This window comes from Dreissena polymorpha, chromosome 12 (assembly GCF_020536995.1).
Source record: "Dreissena polymorpha isolate Duluth1 chromosome 12, UMN_Dpol_1.0, whole genome shotgun sequence".
NCBI lineage: Eukaryota > Metazoa > Mollusca > Bivalvia > Myida > Dreissenidae > Dreissena > Dreissena polymorpha.
Window position 1 is genome coordinate 43,719,486 of NC_068366.1, and position 22,901 is coordinate 43,742,386.

At 33.7% G+C, this 22,901-nt stretch overlaps 2 protein-coding genes across 5 annotated transcripts in view; one reads left to right on the forward strand and one right to left on the reverse strand.

Moving 5' to 3' along the window:
* The window catches only part of LOC127853239 (uncharacterized), a 44,790-nt gene extending 33,842 nt beyond the window's left edge, over positions 1 to 10,948 (reverse strand). Inside the window, exons 1-3 of the mRNA XM_052387576.1 lie at positions 10,930 to 10,948; positions 3,818 to 3,902; positions 442 to 530 (exon numbers count right to left, since the gene is read on the reverse strand). Of these exons, the coding sequence (XP_052243536.1) occupies positions 442 to 530; positions 3,818 to 3,902 (174 nt within the window). The 5' untranslated portion in view covers positions 10,930 to 10,948. The remainder of the gene's footprint in view (positions 1 to 441; positions 531 to 3,817; positions 3,903 to 10,929) is intronic.
* A 263-nt stretch (positions 10,949 to 11,211) lies between these two features.
* LOC127853235 (harmonin-like) overlaps positions 11,212 to 22,901 on the forward strand; it is a 54,784-nt gene continuing 43,094 nt past the window's right edge. For 3 of the 4 annotated variants that reach the window (XM_052387563.1, XM_052387565.1, XM_052387566.1), the window contains exon 1: positions 11,212 to 11,348. In XM_052387563.1, the coding sequence (XP_052243523.1) occupies positions 11,313 to 11,348 (36 nt within the window). In that variant the 5' untranslated portion in view covers positions 11,212 to 11,312. Of the gene's footprint in view, positions 11,349 to 21,527; positions 21,696 to 22,901 lie in introns of those variants that run through there. The other variant, XM_052387564.1, reaches the window with a different exon arrangement.

Consider the following 22,901-nt stretch of genomic DNA (forward strand, 5'->3'; position numbering starts at 1 on the left):
TGCAAATTCAATAATAATGGCGAGACAAACTCTGACATATTTTATTTTGAAGATACCCCGATGATTATAACCGGAAAACAAACCTTCTCAACACTCTATTATTTGTTAACTCGCAGCAGGAGTCAAAGGCAATTACCGCAGCTTCCACTGTCAGATGCTTAACTCGCAAATATCCAGACAAATGATATGCTGTGTTTTTACTTTTCACGACTCGAAACCACTGACGCATGACCATTGTTTTTAGTTCAAACATGACTTTCGGAGTGGAATAAACTGGCCATTGGCCATTATGGAAAATTTACCGTTATTTTCAAGTGTAATATAGAGTGACTTTTGTTGGGGGGAATCTAAACTGACCGTTGTCTGCGGTTGACCGTTATTCTCAAGTGGCCGTTAGGTCAGTTTTGACTGTATACAGAATACTGTATTGTGATTGTTTACCTGCTTAATTCCCTTTGCATCTGTTTCAACTTCTAGTTCTCCTTTTGGGAAAAAACCTGTAGGAATATAATCTTCTTGATCTCTGAGATCTGAAATGCATGGTAAACGAAATTGAGGAACAAGTAAGTATACCGTATTTTACCATGCATAGCGCGCAGTTTTTTGCCTTCAAATTTCGAAATAAAAATTCGGTGCGCGTAATACATTGACACAACGCTTTTAGCTGGTTGCTAAATTGCAAAAAAATCCATTTCGTAATCGTAAATCTTCACAATTGCCGCCATTTTTGTTATTGCAGAAAACTACACCCTATAATGTTATAGACTGAAGGGGCCGTTGTCGAAACAACAAATAGCGGGAAAGGTTAGGAATGAACGGGGTAGTAACAGTTTTGACAAAAATTAAAAGATGAAAAAAATGTCTTTGTTGGTGTTTTCACAGTTCTTCATTGATTGTTTATTAAAAAAAATCGAGGTATATTGATCCCCGTGCGTCGCGGTATTGTTTGTTACAGTTTTTGTTGTCATGAAAACTCGTTGATTTACAACGCAAAACGTCTTATTTGAACTGAGGCTAATTAACTCAATCATATTTCTCAACTTCCCTTTTGCTTTATTTTGATAATTTAATCCAAAGTTTAATGTTAGCAATTCCGAAAATTTGCACTCTATGTGAATTGACAGTTTGACGTTATCAAAGGAAAGCCGCTTCCTGTCTGAAGAAATAAAGCGACAAGTTTCTCGCCGACAAAATTGGCTTCCTTTGTCTAGCAATCAACATGCCGAACCAATCGTGTGTTTGTTCCTCAATGGCAATCGTCCAATTAAATAATAGCATGTGCAAAGCTCCGCCTTCGAACCTTTTGCAGAGAAAAGAGGTGGAGTTCAACGGTTAATTGAGCAAGTGTTTTACGTAAGTTGAGTTCCGATTTGCCGAAATAACTCGGCCCTAAGCATTCAATCGACGAATACATTTATCAATGATTTTCCGATCTCTGCATAAATATGCTAATGTGCGAGTATACTACGTAGGTAACAAACCAACAATAGAGATATAGACTCGTTTTATTTTCTTTCAATAGAGACAAACAAATGATATTTGTCAAATGGCTTTACGCCGATAACGCCAACTGTATGGAATTGAGCGTTCGGGTGTATTGTTTGTCTCACTATAAATACTTATCAACCAGACGCAGTAAAGGCGCGAAATACCAGGTCAAACTGGATTTAATGGGGAGCATCTCTTAATGGGGAAATATTTAAGTCGATGAAAAATAAAATGGGAGCCACGGACGATTTGCGTAAAATTGGACATTGCGATGTTGCGGGTCTGCAGAAGAAGATGTCATACGATGTTGTGAGCGGCAGGTAATGAAAATGTTACACTGTTCAAATGTGAGGAATAGGTAATAGTTGTTTGAATTTAACGCGCAGGGGTCTTGAAAAAACATCCGCAGTGCGCGGCAAAAAGGACATATCGGTGTTCTCGAGAGAATAATCTTTCGAATTGTCGAAAAAATAGTGCTATGCAACCCATGCTCCTGATTGTCTAAACTCTCCCTACTTTAAAACAAAAAATTAAGCGCCCGAAAAACTCAGATTAAATGATTGCGCAATATAAGAATGGCGGCCATTTTCGGCCAAATTTTCAGGTTTTTGGTCTTGAACTCTTTTTTTGTCCATTTTGGCTTTAAAAAATCGCATGCGCGTTATACATGGTAGCGCGCTATACATGGTAAAATACGGTACTCATTTAACAAAAACCACCATTTTCATGAAATTACCTGTTTTTGAAACAAACATCTACCTATCAAGTTTCATAATCCTAGGAATAAGCGTTCTTTAGTTATCACCCCGAAACCATTTTACTATTTCAGGCACCGTGAACTTGACCTTTGACCTAGTGACCTCAAAATCGATAGGGGTCATCTGCAAGTCATGATCAATGTACCTATGAAGTTTCATGATCCTAGGCATAAGCGTTCTTGAGATATCATTCGGAAACCATTTTACTATTTCGGGTCACCATGACCTTGACCTTTGACCTAGTGACCTCAAAAGCAATAGGGGTCATCTGCGAGTCATGATCAATGTACCTATGAAGTTTCATGATCGCAGCCATTAGCGTTCTTGAGTTATCATCCGGAAACCATTTTACTATTTCAGGTCACCATGACCTTGACCTTTGATATAGTGACCTGAAAATCAATAGAGGTCATCTGCGAGTCATGATCAATCTACCTATCAAGTTTCATGATTCTAGGCCTAAGCGTTCTTGAGTTATCATCCGGAAACCATTTAACTATTTTGGGTCACCATGACCTTGACCTTTGACCTAGTGACCTGAAAATCAATAGGGGTCATCTGCGAGTCATGATCAATGTACCTATGAAGTTTCATGATCCTAGGCATAAGCGTTCTTGAGTTATCATCCGGAAACCATTTTACTATTTCCGGTCACTGTGACCTTGACCTTTGACCTAGTGACCTGAAAATCAATAGGGGTCATCTGCCAGCCATTATCAATCTACCTACAAAGTTTCATTATCCTAGGCATAAGCGTTCTTGAGTTATCATCCAGAAACCATTTTACTATTTCGGGTCACTGTGACCTTGACCTTTGACCTAGTGACCTGAAAATCAATAGGGGTCATCTGCGAGTCATGAGCAATCTACCAATCAAGTTTCATGATCCTAGGCGTAAGCGTTCTTGAGTTATCATCCGGAAACCATTTTACTATTTCAGGTCACTGTGACCTTGACCTTTGACCTAGTGACCTGAAAATCAATAGTGGTCATCTGCGAGTCATGATAAATCTACCTATCAAGTTTCATGATCCTAGGCCTAAGCGTTCTTGAGTAATCATCTGGAAACCGTTTTACTATTTCGGGTCACCGTGACCGTGACCTTTAACCTAGTGACCTCAAAATCAATAGGGGTCATCTGCGAATAATGATCAATGTTCCTATTAAGTTTCATGATCCTAGGCCCAAGCGTTCTTGAGTTATCATCCGGAAACCACCTGGTGGATGGACCGACAGACCGACCGACATGTGCACAGCAATATACCCCCTCTTCTTTGAAGGGGGGCATAATAAATATAGATTGTCATAATCTGACTATAGCTGCTAGTAGTCTAACCCTTTACCACTTAGACACCTATTTTTACCCATTTGTAGTACCTTAGAAAGTTATATTTAATCAAAGACCTTTCATTTCCAAGCCTTTGATTTTGATGAGCAGCTAAAAGTGCAAAACCTGAACAGACTGCGAGTTACTCGCAGGCTGTTTTGGTTTTATGCTGTTTTCACATAGCCATTTTTACTTTGCTTCTAAGTGGGAAAGGGTTAACTCAATTAAATACTCAATAACTCACTCTGTTCTTGCAGCTGTTTAAATTCATGGTCTGTACACTGAAGTGATATCTTCACGTTCAAACAGTTACAGGTGAGTAAAACCATCTGCAAAAATTGTGAAACTATATATAAACAGATATTGAGATTCCTTTTATTTCAAAAAGATAGCGTAATAGGCGAAGTCATTTTTATTTACAGAATATATGTTAAAACAGGAGATTATGTTTAATTCAATTTAGTCAACTTAACTTCTTGGTATAATTAATTTTAATTGCATTCAAAGCTTAAGCCTGAAGATATTTTTGTTCTATTGTTGTATTTTTGTAGTGCAGAGGTTTGTGATACAAAGGTCTACAGTTAACGACTTAATAACAACACAAGTGTAGGGATTAGATAGCTTTTCATGAAAGCTAAGCTCTACAACTACTAGAAATGCTGTATATTAGCTATAGTATGTCTATATATCTAAATCATAAAACAATATTGAGAAAGCCTTGTAGTGAGATTGATGGGCAGAACATATCATTGGTGTTGTTGAGGTAAATCAAGACACCAACATACACTAAATAATCTGTATTCAACACATAAAAACAAACAGTTGTCAAAGTATTCCCATGACAAGGCTGATAAATTGAGATATTAAACAAGATCCCCCTATATGACGTTTGACCTTGTAGGATGACCTTGACCTTGACCCTTCACCACTCGAAATGTGCAGCTCTATGAGATACACATGCATTTCAAATATAAAATTGCTAGCTTCAATAATGCAGAAGTGACATTACATGAGCAATTTTGACCCATATATTTGACCTTGAAGGATGACCCTGACCTTGACCTTTCACCACTCAAAATGTGCAGCTTCATGAGATACATATGCATGCCAAATATCAAGTTGCTATCTTCAATATTGCAAAAGTATTCATAAAATTAGTGATTTGGGCCACATATATTTGACCTCTGACCTTGAAGGATGACCTTGACCTTTCACCACTCAAAATGTGCAGCTCCATGAGATACACATGCATGCCTAATATCAAGTTGCTATCTTCAATATTGCATAAGTACTCATAAAATGAGCGACTTTGGCCACATATATTTGACATCTGACCTTGAAGGATGACCTTGACCTTGATCTTTCACCACTCAAAATGTGCAGCTCCATGAGATACACATGCATGCCAAATATCAAGTTGCTATCTTGAATATTGAAATACTGCAAAAGTGTACATTAAATAAGCGATTTTGACCCATATATTTGACCTTTCACCTTGAAAGATGACCTTGACCTTTCACCACTCAAAATGTGCAGCTTCATGAGATACACATGCATGCCAAATATGAAGTTGCTATCTTCAATATTGCAAAAGTTATTGCAAATGTTAAAGTTTGCGCAAACCAACAGACCAACAGACAGGGCAAAAACAATATGTCCCCCACTACTATAGTGGGGGACATAAAAATGTAGCTGCAATAATCCAACTCCAAGCTACTGACCAACTGGGTCCCTGGGAGTTGCAACTGGGTCAGCATTTTTTCGGCTTAGCTGTTTAAGGTCACTTTTGACCATACCTGACCTGTGTAAGTGTCCAATAAAATTCAAATACAATTTCCAGAGGCTAGACACGAATGAATACACTTCATTTATTCCATTGGCTGATTTGAGTTTACCACCAGAACATTGAAAACATGTCCGCATCTTTGTAACACTGTTTAACTGCATGAAACAATTGTATCTCTAATGATAAGGCTTAATAGATAGAACAGTTTTACACTCAACTCTCGACATCAATACAGTTTGTGCGAGCACCTTTTATTTTCAAAGGATTGCCAGTGCAAGAGCGTTTGTACTTAAAGGCTATGTTCTCATATTTAGTACTGACTTACATATTCCTGTCAACATGTTAAGATGTAAAAGTGTAAAGAGCAGTGGAAGCGTGGCCTCACACTTTAATGCATTGCAGTTCAACCCGCGAGGTATCAGGGCCAGTTCGCGGCCAGTGTGTGTGAATGTCAGAGTTTATTTACAGGTCATCCCTGCGTCTTCACAACTACCTTATGTGCTGACCTGAGTTCGCGTCCAGTAAAATAATTGTTATATAATATAGACGCTATCGCGCGAACTAGGTGAACTAGAATTTTCTTTAGACCAGAAATATGTTAAATGAAGATATTCAGCGATATAATTATGGTATGTCAATAATAGATTCTTAATGTGTTTTCAACAATACCATGATAAATCTTATTTTTGATTAATTTAACAAGAATTATTCCACCATATTGACTAATGTAATTAGCATGAGCGCGATGATTCTCGATACTGTTAATAATCCAATCAAAATAGCAATGCCCGACAAACCACTAAAACAGGTTTGTTCGAAGAACGCGCATATAAATATTTAAGTATGGATACTTCACGTGTGGCCGGTTGACTCATCTGTTTTAATTTCACTTCCATTCTTCTCTTTGTTTTCTGTTTTGTATCAATATGTTTATGACCAGCAATATGTAATAATGTAAAATGAGCTGCGAAAACTCCACGTAACATCCTGTACTGCGTGTGATGCAGATAAGAACTGCACAGAAAAAGACATTCTCTATCCTTGATCTCATTCATTAATCTCTTTACCTTTGACAAACTCCAACCAAAATCAAAGGCGTATATCTTTTTTAATGATATTTCTTGTTTCTCACTACTTTGGTACTGGTCAAATTGGAAAAATTACATGTAGCGTTGTTAATGTTCAAATTGGGAAATTTATTTATTCTGCTGAAAACTTTATAAAAACATGTACAATTAATAAGTTGCATAGTAATATCAAAGTGGTGAGTGATTTTCTGCAAAAGATTGTTTCTATTAACAGTTAACAATAAGTTCATTCATCTAAACACTCTTTTAACTGAAGCTGTTCTTGAGGGCATCAGCTTTCACTGTCTAAATCGTGACTCTGAGCCTCATGTTCAGTTAAAAAATCTGCCTCCACCTGAACAAGGTTTGTGAGAAGGCTCAGCCATTGATGAAAAATTGCATCTGACATTTTTGCACTGTACTCAATATTTGATACATTACCCTAATTTTTAAAAGTGAGAATTGTATACATGTGTTAGTGATAATCATTAACTGTAATTTGTTTGGCTGTTTTCGTTTCAAACCGAAATTTGTTACATACTTCTTAACGAGTATGGCTTCAAGGCACTGAAGATGCAAACGAATGTGAATTAGCTATGGGTGAATAAATTTGCACTTTTGCTCCGAAACACTTCAAAATTGTTATATAAGCGCAACATTAGCAAATTCTAGATTTAAGGAAGCAGTGCTCATGTATTTTGTGTTGATACTTTGTCCCGATAAAAAGCGTTCCAAAATTATGCAGCATTAACAATGTACAATATGTACTATCAACTGCATGAAAAAGTAATTATAGAAAAAGTAATTGTACTTTATACAGTACTGATTAAACACAAAATTCCAAAAAAGCTGGATTTGGTGTTGGGTGTTGTGAAAGCAAGCTTAAAAGGTACCCGTACACTTACCTATTGAGAAGACTGTGGTGTTTTGACAAAATGGCTTAACATGTGAGTATGCAGCACTTCTCCTTTTTATATTTTGCTAATTGGGAAATTTTTATGTGAATTTGAGAATTTTTTATTATGAAATTGGAAAAATTGGTTGCATTGGGAATGGTGCCGTTTTATGGTGCCAACTTCATTTAGAGGATAAACACTTCAGGTAAGGGCTTTTTTCATGTTCATTTGCTGACAAATAATTAAAGTTATTCTTAATTAAATACTATGAGATTTTATGTGTAAATATGTACAGCTCAAAGTTCTTTCTGGTCAAGGCAAAAACAATGTAAAACAAGCAAGTTTGTTGAATTGATATCTCCCTCCCCTCAAATAAATGTTGTTTATAGATGTGTGCAAATCCCATTGATTAAGTATAATCATAAACAATAATTAAGTGAAGGGTAATTGTTTTTATGAATTGCAATTCTCTTCATTAATAAATACACTCATGAAGTTTCTTGTTGAAATCTTGTTGTAACTTATCTGAGTTATAGCCTTGAAAAGCTAATTGTAAAAACACATAGGGCAACAACTCTTACATGAGAAAGGACAGGTAATAGTTTTGTGCATGGCAATTCTTCCCATTGATTTCTACACACCTATGAAGTTTCATGTTAAAATTTTGTATCCTAGCTGAGATGGAGCCCTGAAAAGATCCATCATACAAAAACAACAAAGGGCAATAACACTTATTTAAGAAAGTGAAGGGTAATGGTTCTTAAGCATGGCACTTCTCCTATCTAATATCAATACACCCATAAAGTTTCATGTTGTTGTTTTGCATGGTATCTGAGGTCTAGCCCTGAAAAGTTACAACATACAAACAAGAAATCGTTGGAGACGGGTGATGCTCCCCAGAGTTTTTTTTGTCACAATATTGCACTATATATTCAGATAAAAGGAAACGTCTCGAGGGACATAACTTTGGACAAAATATTACGATGGATGGTTTAGCAACTTAAAAATTTCAAAGGGCCATTACTCTCTAAATAATTCATCTAACCAGAACCCACAAATAACATGCTAATCTCCTCAAGGTAGTTAAGCTTCCCATAGCTTCATTGAATTCCAATCAGTAGTTGGGGAGAAATAGCCCTGACAAGAATTGCACTACATATGTACAGTTTATAGAAAATTTCAAAGAGCCATAACTCTGTGAAAAATCATCCGACCATAACCAGCTGATAATATGCACATCTCCTGTTGGTAGTGAAGCTTCCCATAAAGTTTCATTGAATTCCCATGATAAGTTGCTGAGAAATAGCCCGGACAAGAATTGCACTATATGTACAATGGAAAATTTCAAAGGGCCATAACTCTGTGAAAAATCATCCAAAGAGAACCGGCTGATAATTTGCACATCTCCTCTTGGTAGTAAAGCTTCCCATAAAGTTTCATTGAATTCCTGTCATTAGTTGCTGAGAAATAGCCCGGACAAGAATTGCACTATATGTACAATGGAAAATTTCAAAGGGCCATAACTCTGTGAAAAATCATCCGACCACAACTTGCTGATAATATGCACATCTCCTCTTGATAGTGAAGCATCCCATAAAGTTTCATTGAATTCCGGTCATTAGTTGCTGAGAAATAGCCCGGCCAAGAATTGCACTATATGTACAGGGAAAATTTTAAAGGGCCTTTACTCTGTGAAAAATCATCCGACCAGAACCCACTGATAATATGCACATCTCCTCTTGGTATAGAAGCTTCCCATTAAGTTTCATTGAATTCCGGAGCATAAAAAGGGCAATAACTCTTATAAAGTTTCATGTTTTTTATTTAATAGTTTCTTAGATATAGCCCTTCAAATGTGTGTGACATATGGACAAAAGGGACAGACTGACAGAGAGACAACACCAATTCTATAACCCTTCACCTTTGGTAGGGAATAAAAAAGTAACATTTTTCTATAAAATTGAGTTAAATCAGCTTTCAACATTGTAACAAACACAATGACCTTTACTATCGACATCAAATTGTGTGTCTTGAGTGCAAAAAAGCTCGAAACAAAAACAAGATAAACATTGTTATCAAACCAAAAGCAGAAGTTATTAATATTAATTTTCAATTATGCCAAAAACACTGTATTATGTGAATTGGGAATAAGACATCAATTTGGGAATAAATTGTGTTTTATCAAAAGTACATAATATGCAGTTTTATATGTTGCATTTATCTAGTTTTACAAGTTATAATTAAAACATATACTTGCATATATAATAGCATCATTTAAATTGATTTTACTTCAAAACTGGATTTTTTATTAATTTAAAAAAAAAATCCTCATGAAATGAAACTGTGTTTAAAAATACACTTTAAATGATACAAATTCAATCACTGTTAATGAAAAAATCATGGAAAATCTCTTATTAAGCTTAAATTATAGATAATATATTACAAAAATATATGTAAATCATGAAATGAATAGTTTTGTTTGAGAAAATCACCAAAATCATGTCCATTCCAAGTTTGATGTCTTATTCCCAATTCACATAATACAGTGTTCAAAGGAAATTAAATATTTACACTGCACCCAAGTACATGTATCAAATGGTCTGGGGACAGTGTCAATAAGCATCGTAGTACACATTTACGAAACAATACATTTTTTGAAGATACATAATTGCTAAAGTCCATATCATTAATATCATATGATTATAAATTTTCAGTACATTTGTACTTAATTATTTAATTGGCATCTCAAGTCCGGTATATATTCAATGAGCTTTGCGAGCTAGTTCGTCTACTTATTAAGATTACAAAATTCTCTTGTAAGTTAAAATTGTTGTACAATGTAAGTTAAAATTGTTGTACGATCATTAATGAAGTGGCCCCTTGCTTTTAAGTTTTCAGCGGGTTAAATGAGATATATAATTTTCAAATTTTTCATATTTTTATGCAAAATATCTTCGCAAATTCAACAGCAAAAAGTAGAAATTTCTGTAAAAGTTGACATGTCTGCAAGCATGTCTGCTTAGATTAATATAATTATTCTTCAAGAACAGCTGATTACTTGTCTTCTTCTTCTGGTACAGCACTCCTTCTAATAGAAGATTTTGTGCCGGCACCTATTAGTTAAGGGGTAAAACTGTACCAAAGGTGCATAGTTGGGTGTTAGTTTACAATTATTTACATTGTAAGTGTTTACAGGTGGATAAGGGTTGGAATATTTAATTTATTGCAACTTCAAATAAATGTGACTTCAGGAAAAAAATCTGGGGTCCGCCAAAAATCTGAACATTCAGTCCATTTATTTAATAAATTTTAATGTATAACAAATGTATTCACAAAAGAAGAAGAACAGTTGCTGAAGAATAAGGTAGCAAAACAATCATAATCACAATAACATTGTTATTGAACAGCCGACATGACCCGTATGTCAGCTCTATGAACCGATGATGTCATCCAAAAATAGGCTTAGCCTTAGCTTGCCTTAGGTCAATGTTATTGTTTTGGACAGTTACAGAAAGGAAAACAATCATTTCCAATCAGATAGCATACTGAAGTTATATTCGATACCGTGCACCAATCTACAGCCAATAAAAAATAAATATTAATTCACCTTGTCAATTAAACGATTTTGGAATTTAATTGAAAAAAAACAACAATACCCACCGTCTACGAGCACTTTATTTGGGTTTCGTTCATTTAAAGCTGGTATTTCAACTGACCGAATTCCAGCCTGGAAAAGTCGGTCATTATTTTTGCTATTATTAAAAGCTATTACAGTTATAGGAAAATATAAAAGAGCAGTATTTAGTAAATTTTATTTGAAGATCTTTATTTTAAATTAGTATAATATGATGATTCAATCAATTCGAAACTAAACATTTTGCTCATTGCCCAGCCGGTGTTGGCATAGAAAGAACCAAGAATAAATTGTTGTTAGCAGACAAAGTCCAACAAAGTTGTTATTTTCTGTATAAAACGAAACGACGTTACGCTATGGAAAATAAAATAGTCCAGCGATTTGTTGAGAAAGTAAGATTGGTTTAAAAGTTGTATAACGGTTATACTGGCTTTCCTTTTTTATTTTTGACACTCATGTCATATTGCATTTCATGTTCCAACTCGAATTAGTCCATTTAAAGGGATCTTTTCACGGTTTGGTAAATTGAGAAAATTGAAAAAAGTTGTTTTAGATTCGCAAATTATCGTTTTAGTTATGATATTTGCGAGGAAACAGTATTACTGAACATTTACCATAGTCCAATACAGCCATTATATGTATCTTTTGACGATTTGAAAACCTAAAAATTATAAAGCGTTGCAACGCGAAACGATTGAATAATTTGGAGAGTTCTGTTGTTGTTGTTTGAATTTACGAAACTACGAAAATTGCTCATATAAGGTATAAAATACTAAACCTGTGTACACCCAGCGGAATAGCCGAGAGGCCTAATGCTTTTTTACTTCAGACTAACTCCAGGACTCCGGGGGCCACTGGTTCGAGCCCTGGTACCGGCTACTTTTTTTTCCTTTTTTTAATTTTATTCTTGATTTTTTACTGGAGCTTTTAAGATCCAATGTTTACATTTATCAATACAAAGCATTTCATGACAAACTTAAAAATATGCCAAAATCTGTGAAAAGGCCCCTTTAATTAAATTAAATTTAAAAAATTTAATTTAATTAGGCTAACCATCTGTGACAACTTAAAATGGGCATCCCAGATCAACAAAATATGTAACAAAGCAAATTCTACACTGGGATTCATAAGAAGAAATCTGAAACATTGTAATGAAAAATTTTAAGAAACAGCCTATATCTCACTAGTGCGTTCCGTTTTGGACTACTCTGCAAGTGTCTGGGATCTGTACCTACAAAAGGATTTAGACAGAATAGAAAACATACAGCGTATGGGAGCAAGGTTTGTCAAAAGGGACTACCGTAAAACAAATAGTGTAACATCAATGATGAACGAACTCGGATGGAAACCACTTGCACACCGGAGAAGAGAACAACGGTTGACACTACTCTTCAAGATCATACACGGCCTGGTGGCTATCCCCGCCAATGATCACATAACTTTCAACAAATGACCATCCAGAACAGGACATAGCTTTAGTGTTGTAGCTCGTACAAGCACGTTGTAAATGGCCAATTACGGGTTTAAAGACAACAAGACCATGCTACTCAGAAAGCGTTCATTACAAAAAACTCTTAGTCGTACAAAACACCACAGGTTACATTCAACTATTCATTTACACACAACACTACAATAGCCAGCAAATTAAAATCATTGCCACAAATACTGACAGATATAAAAACTATTTTTTCTTAGAACCATCAAAGACTGGAACTCATTACCAGAAAGTGCTATAAAATCAGAGACTGTGGATAGTTTTAAAGAACGCATTTCCTGTTACTTATTTAAACGCGCACACACCCCCAGGATAATTTCTGCTCAGTGATTGAGTCATTTTCCAGTACCCTACAGATACGGATACAGATACAGTCCATGTGCATAACTAAACAGACGTTGTTACAGTACACTCCACGCGTTTTCCCCAAAAAACGCGCTCCCTCCGCGGGGTTTTTTCTGCTAGCGAGTGTTCACGCGGCGTTGGAAGATCGAGGTGAAATTGATAAAACGCTAATTCCCGCGGCGTGTATTAATTTAGGCTAGTCGGTAAACGCAGACATTTTCCGTTCTTATCAGTGATCACCGCGCAACGCCGCGTTAGCAGTGTGCTACTGGGCATGCCAAAAAATAAAAACATTGTTATAATAAATTGTTTAAATACTGTAGTACATGTATAAAAAAGATAATTGTATAGAAAATTAATACGTATAAAAATTATGTTTTTTAATTCACAGGTATGTCTACAATATGAATTAAGTCTAATATAATACATTTGACAAATTAATATTTAAATCATAACACATATGACACAACAATAAATGTTCCGTAAAATTTCAAAATGAGAATAATAATTAGTAATCCGAAACACACTACGATTTTTAATTGTTAACACGACGTTTACAAATGCTTCCAATATACAGTAATCATATATTTCCCGACAAAAGCGCGTGAAAATTATGCTGCAATGTACAAGGTCAAGGAACAATGTATACTCCTGCAGAGCGTGCGTGTATTGATTTTTTTTATACAAACTTTGTAGCGCAGAGAACATTGAATTTTGTTGATTTCTGTTAAAAGTTCCTTTGGTATTTATTAACGAAATTATATCGCGAATAAGTTGATATTTCCGAATCGCCGAATCTTTATCGTTACGGTATTTTAGTAGAGTAATTATTTTAACACTAATTTGTATTGTAAACTGATTAAAGAAGACATCTGGGCGGAACTGGATTTTAAGTGTTTGACGTTATGAAAACACGCAAAGCTTGTCTACTGACCTATTGTGTAGACTGCTGTCTGCGGTGTTTTGACAAAAGGGATTAACATGTGTGAATGTCACTCTGCCGATTTGGTCCATAATTACTGGTAAACATTGTTTAGAATGTCGACGCAACAAGAATACAACTGTGAATACTAAATGCAATTATCAACTCAATAGTTACCTTCTTTTAGCAATCAATGGAATAACCGACAAACAAAGAGAAAATCAATGCATTAGCGAGCAGAGAATTGACTTTGTTCCGACAATTAAAACCATTCCTTATGCATTCGTTGAACGTGTTTACTTGAGTAAGTTATGCCTTTAGACAGGAAGCGGCTTTTCTTTGATTATACGTCAAACTGTCAATTCTCACAGATTTGCGAGATTTTGAGGGTCCTTGGTCATTTGTATGCATGTTCAGTATAGAAAATCACCCGCTAACATGAAAACTTTGGATTAAATTATCAAAATAAAAACAAAGTTGCAAACTGTGTTTATATTAAATGGTAAGTATTAATTAAAATACGACGTTTTGTGTGTCGTAAATCAACGAGTTTTCTAAACAACAACAACTACTTCTACAACCACGTCGGGATCGATCTATCTTGGTTGTTTTTTTTTTATTGTAAATATTATACTACATGTACATGTATGTACTTGTAATAAATGTAATTTTATTTGAAAATCAGGAAGTCAAACAAAATTAAATTGATCGTTATCTCGTAAAACGCAGAGTTTCCCCCGCGTTGCCAACGCCGAGGGTCGCCACGTCGGCTTATCAGTTTTGCCGATCGTTAACCGCCGCGTCCAAAATCATGCAAACGCCGCGTATAGCGGGATTTTCTTAATCTCCCTCCAGGTCGAAACCCGCGGAGTATGGAGGGAAATTGGGGAAAACGCGTGGAGTGTACTGTAGTTACTTATAAAGGAAAGTGATGAATAAACATCCTAAACACAGTAATTTTCCTAAATGTCAGCATACGGATGTTATCCTTTGCATGTAACATAAGAAACACAACAATATTTCAACACACTATTCTTTTTGTCATTTTTATGTAGAAATTTGGAACAGTGTAAGTATTCAACATCTGTTCTACATCGTTATCAACTAGGTTACATCAAATATCACGATATGATTGGTGTACTACCACCTAAACAATAGCGAAACTTAAAGTTGGCAACATATTGACAGTTTTCCAATATGGAGGATAGAGCGTACCAAAGAATAACAAAGTATTTAAATCGCAATTAGCATGTGTATCCGTAGTATCGGCAGTCTGCAAAACTAAGTTTTTTGTCTTCATAGCCAATGTGGCTATGAAACTTTGAATGTCTTCATAGCCAATGTAGCTATGAAACTTTGAAAATGTCATAGCCAGAGGAAAGTTTTCATAGCCAGAAAATTTTATTTACAGTGGCATTTATAGACCGTTCCATAATCGATAAATTTACCGCCGCCATATTGTCAGTCACGTGACTGTCCGCCATTACACTGCTGCTAACTTGTGCGAGTCTGCGATTCCAAAAGCCAAAGACGTAGAGAATACCCGCTTCACCGTTGTCGGATAAATAAATTACTTAATGAATTAATGTGAGGCGATTATCACATTTTGTTGTTTAAATGATTGTTTGAAGTTGAGATTGATTGTTACAAATAAAATGTTTAAAATGCTTTCGTGTATTTGTTTTTGTTTATCTGTAATCAAGTGGTAATCATCGGCGAAAATTTGCTGGTTCAGTCGCTCATACTATGTCTTTGATTAGACTTGTTACTTTTAACGTTTCACAAACAATTCACGCATGTATTGTTGTGTTGATTTTAATAGCCGCAACATCAAGCAGATTATATTTTAATTAATACTTATAAACGATTCTCGCGCAATTAATTACCGCTAATTGTTTGTAATTGGTCTCATTTGGTAAAAATCTACATTCCAAAATCATTACATATTATATTAAGTATGATATTATCGATACACCTTCCATTATTTTTCTTGTTCGAACTGATATCAGAGATAAAAAATTGTGGTTTGGATTTATATTTATTTTTTTAGATGGAATTTTGTCACGTTAAAAAACGAGCTTTTTATCATGAGAGAGTGATATTGGTCTTGACGACCTTTTATGTGATTATTCGGAAGATGAAGAGAATGCGATCTATGTGATATATCATTATTTTCATCTTTGAATCATTTAACAGCTATAAAGCTAAAAAAAATACTAAAAATTGTATTTTATAGGTCTTTGAAGTAACGCAAAACATATGGATAACGACACCAAATGTTTAGTCAATTAATCCACACAAAAAAACTCCGATAAAAAAACACCTAAATAATATTTCAAAAATATATTATTAAGCGCCAAACGAATTTATTAATACATTTATTTGCAACTTTAAAAATGCGGCATAAACATCAAATTAAAGATTATCTGAAGACTGAAAGGCCGACAATTTGACACAATAAAGAGCTCTATGCATAAGCCGTAATATTTTTTTTTGCAGAAAAGCTTCAATAAATTACAATAGTAATACATCTAATTATAAAAATATAATTATCAATGGCATGAGGACGCTAGTGTGATAAATAAATGAGTGTTAGAAAGTGTAAGGAGTGCTTTGAAAATAAACATACTACAAAGCCATATTTAAAGCAAAGGACATGACAGTATTTACATGTAATTTTAATTTGATGGGTTTTGTACAAAGAATGACGCTATTGAGGAATATTAACATACAACTGAAAAAACACAACTTCATATGATGCAAATTGAACTGTGTACTCATGCATATTGAAAACTCGTTACTAGTGAGTATGAGTGACACATATCTAACATTTTAGCACACATATATTTATATACATATATATATTTTTTAAATATTTTTTACCTCTGTTTGGTGTCAAATGTAATTTATTGTTTTATGATATCGTTTGTGCATTGCCGTAACATCAAATCTTCATACGGAATGACGTAGTTTTAATTAACCGATACCCGCTAAATACGTTAAATGTTTTATTTTTATATTTTTTTTAAATACTTTGATTTTTCATAAATTAAACGGGCTAGTATCTTTACGGTGTACAATTTCTGATATTCTATATTGGACATAACTTTTAATTTGTAAAATATGTAACATATCTTATTTACGCAACTGTTAAGTATGTCGGAGGTAAATTATCTTACCAAATGACTGCTTAATACTACCAGGAAGATGAGACATAATGGCATCATCAATTGTGTTTAATGACCAGATTGTCATCTGCCACCCAGTGTGGTTTATGACACCATGTGGTTAGTTAAGTCTGGACAATATCTGATCAAAACGAGATAATCGGATTATGCAGAACAAAGGGGCAATTAAACACTGGAATGCAAAGGCATACACGATTTAAAGATTGATGCAAATAATCAAATGAAAAATATTGCATTTAATTTAATTAAATGCATTTTTTAATGTGTCAATGTGTTAGTTTTCCAAGACAACCAAGAACATGAAATGACGGCCTTAGAATTTAGAAAGAAATTCATCCGTTGAATAATCGGTGCTCTCTTATATATGTTAACGATTGTAAAGCAGCAGTGTAATGGCGGACATGGAGAGAATTCAGGGGAGATAATTATGTAATGACTAAATTATGGAACGGTCTATATCATGAAAGGATGACAACAGCCGTTATACATAAATTGCAATTGGGGGGTAAGATTGTAAACAAATCAGTATTCCAGGTTTCAAACTTTTATTCCATCACATCTGACACTGAGAGTTTTTTTACAATATTTTGCAATGTTATTTTCATTATTAATTATATGAATGATAAACACTGTAAAGGTTATTTTGTTATTTCAAAGCTATTAATAAAGACATTCAATCGTTTAACTGAATTTACAAAAACCCTTGCTCTATTATTTCATTTATCGGCGTAGAATGCAATTTCAGTTTTCCAAAAGTATTACGACATTTTAAATACGCGAGCCAGACATTAAACTCTCTGTAACATCTAAGGGAGATCTCTAATGATAGAACACTAATGGAAGTAATCAAGCATTATCACTGTAAGAATTTACACCTGAAATGCATAAATTTATTATTAATTGATTTATTTGCTCTGATTTTTTTTCACTACAATTTAGGCAATCTACCGTAATTACTCTAAGTTTTCAGACACTCTTAAGTTTTCGGACACGCCCTGTTTTAGCAAAAATAATTATTTTTCGTGACTCTATATTTTCGGACATACAGGTTTTCGCCCATAATTAATGACTCAAATTTTTCGGACAGTATATTTAACAACGTTATTTTACTAGATTACTGTCCTGTTTTCGCTTGTCTGGAACACTTCGATCATGGAGTTTTACAACCGGATTAAGGTCATAAAACCTGACACAGAATGCCCTGAAGGCGATGGACCCATAACAATTGCGTTATTGGATAGATTACCATGTATACCGGTAATAAACAGTGGTTTCCCCAAAAAGCATTTAAAATGATATCGTATTCAGGAAGCAGTGTGGTTGTTTTGTTTTTTTTATAACATTTTATATACCATTTCAAGTAAGAGATTGCAAATAAGTGAAGTTGTATTTTATTTAAAGCAGAGAAAGGAGAGTACAACACAATACAATTATTGCACATTAATTAATTGTTTTTATTTCAATATAATAATTGACAAACAAGCATAACATGTATGTCTCTAAATTTTCGGACACTCATACTTTTTGAATATTTTTCATATCTAAATTTTCGGACACGAACAAAATTATTTATTTTTAAGTGTCCGAAAACTTAGAGTAATTATGGTATATTCAATTTTTCTATCACCACCGCCAAGATTTCATCGCATTAGTGATCAGGCACTGGGTTAATTTTTCAGACTGGTATCGGCCCTCTTATTTGAAACATCTAAATATTTTAAGTGAATAGATGAAAAACATACATGTTTAATACTTCAGTCTATAGTTTAATGTGTATTCTTGTACAAAACAACAAAAACTGAATTAAAATCTGTAATGTTTTGCCAGAATTATGGCGAGACTAAGCTCCATGTAGTATCGTGTAAGCCGTGTCTCATAATATCAGCCCTTCTGATTGTTTGCTACGGTTTGTTACTATCTGCATGTTCTTTTTCTATAAATAGTTTCTTAATGGAAAATCAAAACTCTTGTTCATGATTGTGTCTTATAAATTATTATTTACTCTTTTTATACAAATAAGCAGCTCATACAACATTTGATAAACCTACTAATAAACACAAAACAAGCTAACACAATTATGTGTAATCATCATATCGGCCTGGAATAAAAATGACCTACTTTCAAATGTAAACCCGAAATCATAAGAAAGATCTTCATAATAGTCATTAATAAACAGCCAAAAAATTAAAACTTCTAAAAACGGGAAAAAAATTATTGTCCTGAAATTCTTGAGGGGTTTTCGTCAGAGGCACAATACAATGAGGAGGGCCAATACTATGAAAATAAGGGATATTTCTTGCTTTAATGGTACTATTTGTATGAGTTTGTGCTTTAGACAGGTAAAGGTTGATAAGTTGTTGCAGAATCAGTGTTCCTTAGCCTTTGCACTGGTGATCAAATTTGAAACTCTCAGCAACCCTATGGGTTATAAAGCTTAGAAGTGAAATATTGCATTGAATCTGAATCTGCAAGGTTGATTTTTGTAATCACACTCAAAATATAGCAATGGTGCTTATGTAACTGATGTCATTAAGAATGTTAAAGAAACTAATAAATGGCCAGAAATAATAAAACCGGTCAGTACATATTAATTTTGTTGTGAAATTTTCATGAGGATAACAATTTTTTGAAGAAAAAGTTACCGGACAGTAAGTCTGGAGATCTTGCATTCATTGCCAGTCTATTGAAATATCTGACAGGTTGACGATCTTTTGCAATGTCAGTTTTTAGCTTGACTTTCAAGAGAAGGTCAAACTACAGTACATGTACTAAACTTTCTTGGACATTGGCATCTGGGATAGGTTAAAGTAATTGTAAAGATTAACTCTCAGGTATGACCTGAGGGATTGCATTCTAACTGAAAACATTTATTCCCAATATTAGCTGTAAACTTGTTCCTTCCTAACATAAAGTTTATATGATTAACTCACCTGCTGGATGTTAATGAAACCCCTGCATTCTAATATTGGAAACAATTATGTCTACATAAAGATCCATATATGGATCACACTCCTGCCCCTAATGTTTTTTAAAGACTGATGATGGAACTAGATATTCACCTGTTCTCTTTGAAATCCACATTTATATTTAAAACCCTTCCTTATTTTCTCACAAACAGACTTATTACTTTTTAGCTCATTCTCTGTTTAAGAAATTCTTAAATGACCACAAAAATGTCTACAATTTGCATGCATATTCCCATCACCTTTTGAATTAAAATTCTGTTTACAGTACTGAGTAGTCAGTTTCTTAATATTGATCGTTATGTGATATTCAAAAGTTGTATGAATATGTTAACATATCATAATCTATTGCCAACCAGTCAAGTGTTTTATTATGCCCCCCTCCTTTAAAAATGCAAAGTTTTCAGTGTCAGCCATTTGTTTGCAATATATTGTTTGATCTCATAGGACCGTTAATATGTTGACAACAAACCCATCTTCCTTCCTCAAAAGTCAAGATCATACTTAGAGGTCAAAGGTCACAGTTATACCTAAGACTTTGAAGTTAAATTTTAGTCATGTAATATCTTGTCGGGTCTGTAACTTTGTCATTGTTATACAAAACTTAACCACAAACTATCTTCATGAGGAAACAGCAGTTTGTGTGAAAAACCTGTCTCCCTTTCTCAGATGTTAAGGTCACACTTTGAGGTCATGTTTGTTAATAAAATAGCCTGTCTAGTCTGTAGCTATGTAATTTGTCATGCAATGTAAAAATAACTCGCCACAAAGGACTACATGAGAGACCGAGCTGCTAGTATTAATTGTCTCACTTCTTTAAAGATCAAGGTCACACTTAACAATTAAAAGTCCAATATTGGCATAAACAGTTTGTTTTTCACATTAGGAGAGTTTTTGAGACCAACAAGTTGAATGTAGTTTCATATGTTCACTATAGACACGTGTCTTGTTATAAAGACAAGGTTGTTAAAAATCATACTACTTATTTAGTTCTATAATGGTGAAGCTTATTTTCTTAGAGGTGTATGTGGTATGTTAACAACTAAAATATATAATCAATGAGCTTGTTCACATTAAAATTGCAGATTCGCACATCATAACAACTATTTAACAGGTACAATATTAGGTTGTTAGAGGAGCAGATAAATATCAATCAGTAAACATATACATCAACTAGATATTATTCCAGTGTTTGTTTCCTGGCACTCATAGAATTTCACACTCACTGCTTGTATAAAATGATTAACCAGTACATTGCATTATTGAGCAATTTTCAGACCAAAATTATAATGCAAGGAAAATAAGACCTTTTCACGTGTTAAATATACTGGTATTGTCATTCACCAGACCAATTAAAATTTGTTTATTTAAATTATGGACCTTATTATTTTATTAATATTAGCATTTACATAATGGTTTTTAATAGACTGTCAGCTTATTTTGGTTAATGTACATTTAATACTTAAGTTATGACTTGACATTATATTTAGTTAAACATTGTTTTATTGAACAAAAGCATGTATCAGTCATAATTATCAACTGGATACAATGACTTCTAAGTACAATAGTTTTTGTTTGTTTTACAATTCTACAACACTGTTATCTTTCTGTTATTGTGCAGCAATGCAACAGTTTATCTATTTTGAAACAGAAAGAGAGATAACATTTCAACCTGACAGTTCTCATTTTCTTGTGAACTGCACCACTTAGACATAATGGCAGACATCGTGAAGCCGATAATGGATACATATTGAAACATAGTTGATCATTTCTAATTTGTTAAGTTATATAAAATGGGGTCTTTTTCAGTGGATTTTCAAAAAACGGTATATATTTTTTTACAAGATTGTGCATATAATACATGTAAGTTTATTTGCGCTGTGATCAATGTGCAATGATAATTTCTAATTTCTTATATCATTAGAAATTAAAGTAATGTGCATTAAAAAGCATATGCATCAGTTTATTACTAGTATTTAAAGTGAGATTATATGATTTTGTCAAATATTTATGAATTTATATAAAATGTGTAAAAAACTTATGGAACATGTGTCGAAAAATGCAAAATAAGTCTGAAATGGAAAATGTCTGTAAAGTTGAATTCGCCAATATGTATATCATGCATGTACGATGTGAATCTAAATTTAGTTTTACGAATCATTTTAATTTCCTGCAACAATATTTATTCATATGACACACAAACACTTACTCCGATCCTAATAAAAAGGTTATTGTAGGAAAATATGTACGAAATATCTTCATCACAATCTGCTTGAGGCACTAATTTGTCTTTGCTGCATTTTATGAAATTTGTCTTCAATGTATAATTTGTCTTGCCTATTTTGGTTTATTTTAACATATTTTTTATCAATATATTACAATTTAACACATATAAAAATCGTATAATCTCACTTTAAGACATGGAGTACTGGCAGTTCTTTTTAAACCTCATTTAAAAATTTTATATCACATTTTTGAACATTTAAAACCACCTTGATAATATAAGTTGTTCAATTTTGTTCGGTTTGATTACTGAATTATTTAAAGGATTCTGTTCAATCATGTACAATAACTGACATAATAATCGAATGAATTGATGAAAAAATGAAATTAACTTAGATGTGATTATCCGTCTAAAAGAAATTTTCAAGCAAGTTTTTGGTGCATATTTATTAATTAACTCATTAATTCCATTTCCGTTTATAGAGTACAATAGATAAAAAGATTAGGGCTTGAATGCACAAATTGTCCTACAATATAACTCAATGCCTATTGAGTTGACAGCTTCATATGGTTCTGATAAGAAAATGATTTCAGCCCTTTGTGGATTGTGGAATGTGGACTTGTATGCATGCACCATGTTCAAACTTTTGTGTTTCATAATCATCTGATAAAGTTATAAATTCCAGGAATACTGACTTTTGAACAGTAGATAATTTAGTGTTTTTTTTACCTTGGCTTGCCTGATATGGTCTTTACTTGGTTCCTGTAAGTTTGGTAGTAGGTTGTCATTGTGCCAAACAGGCGGGGTT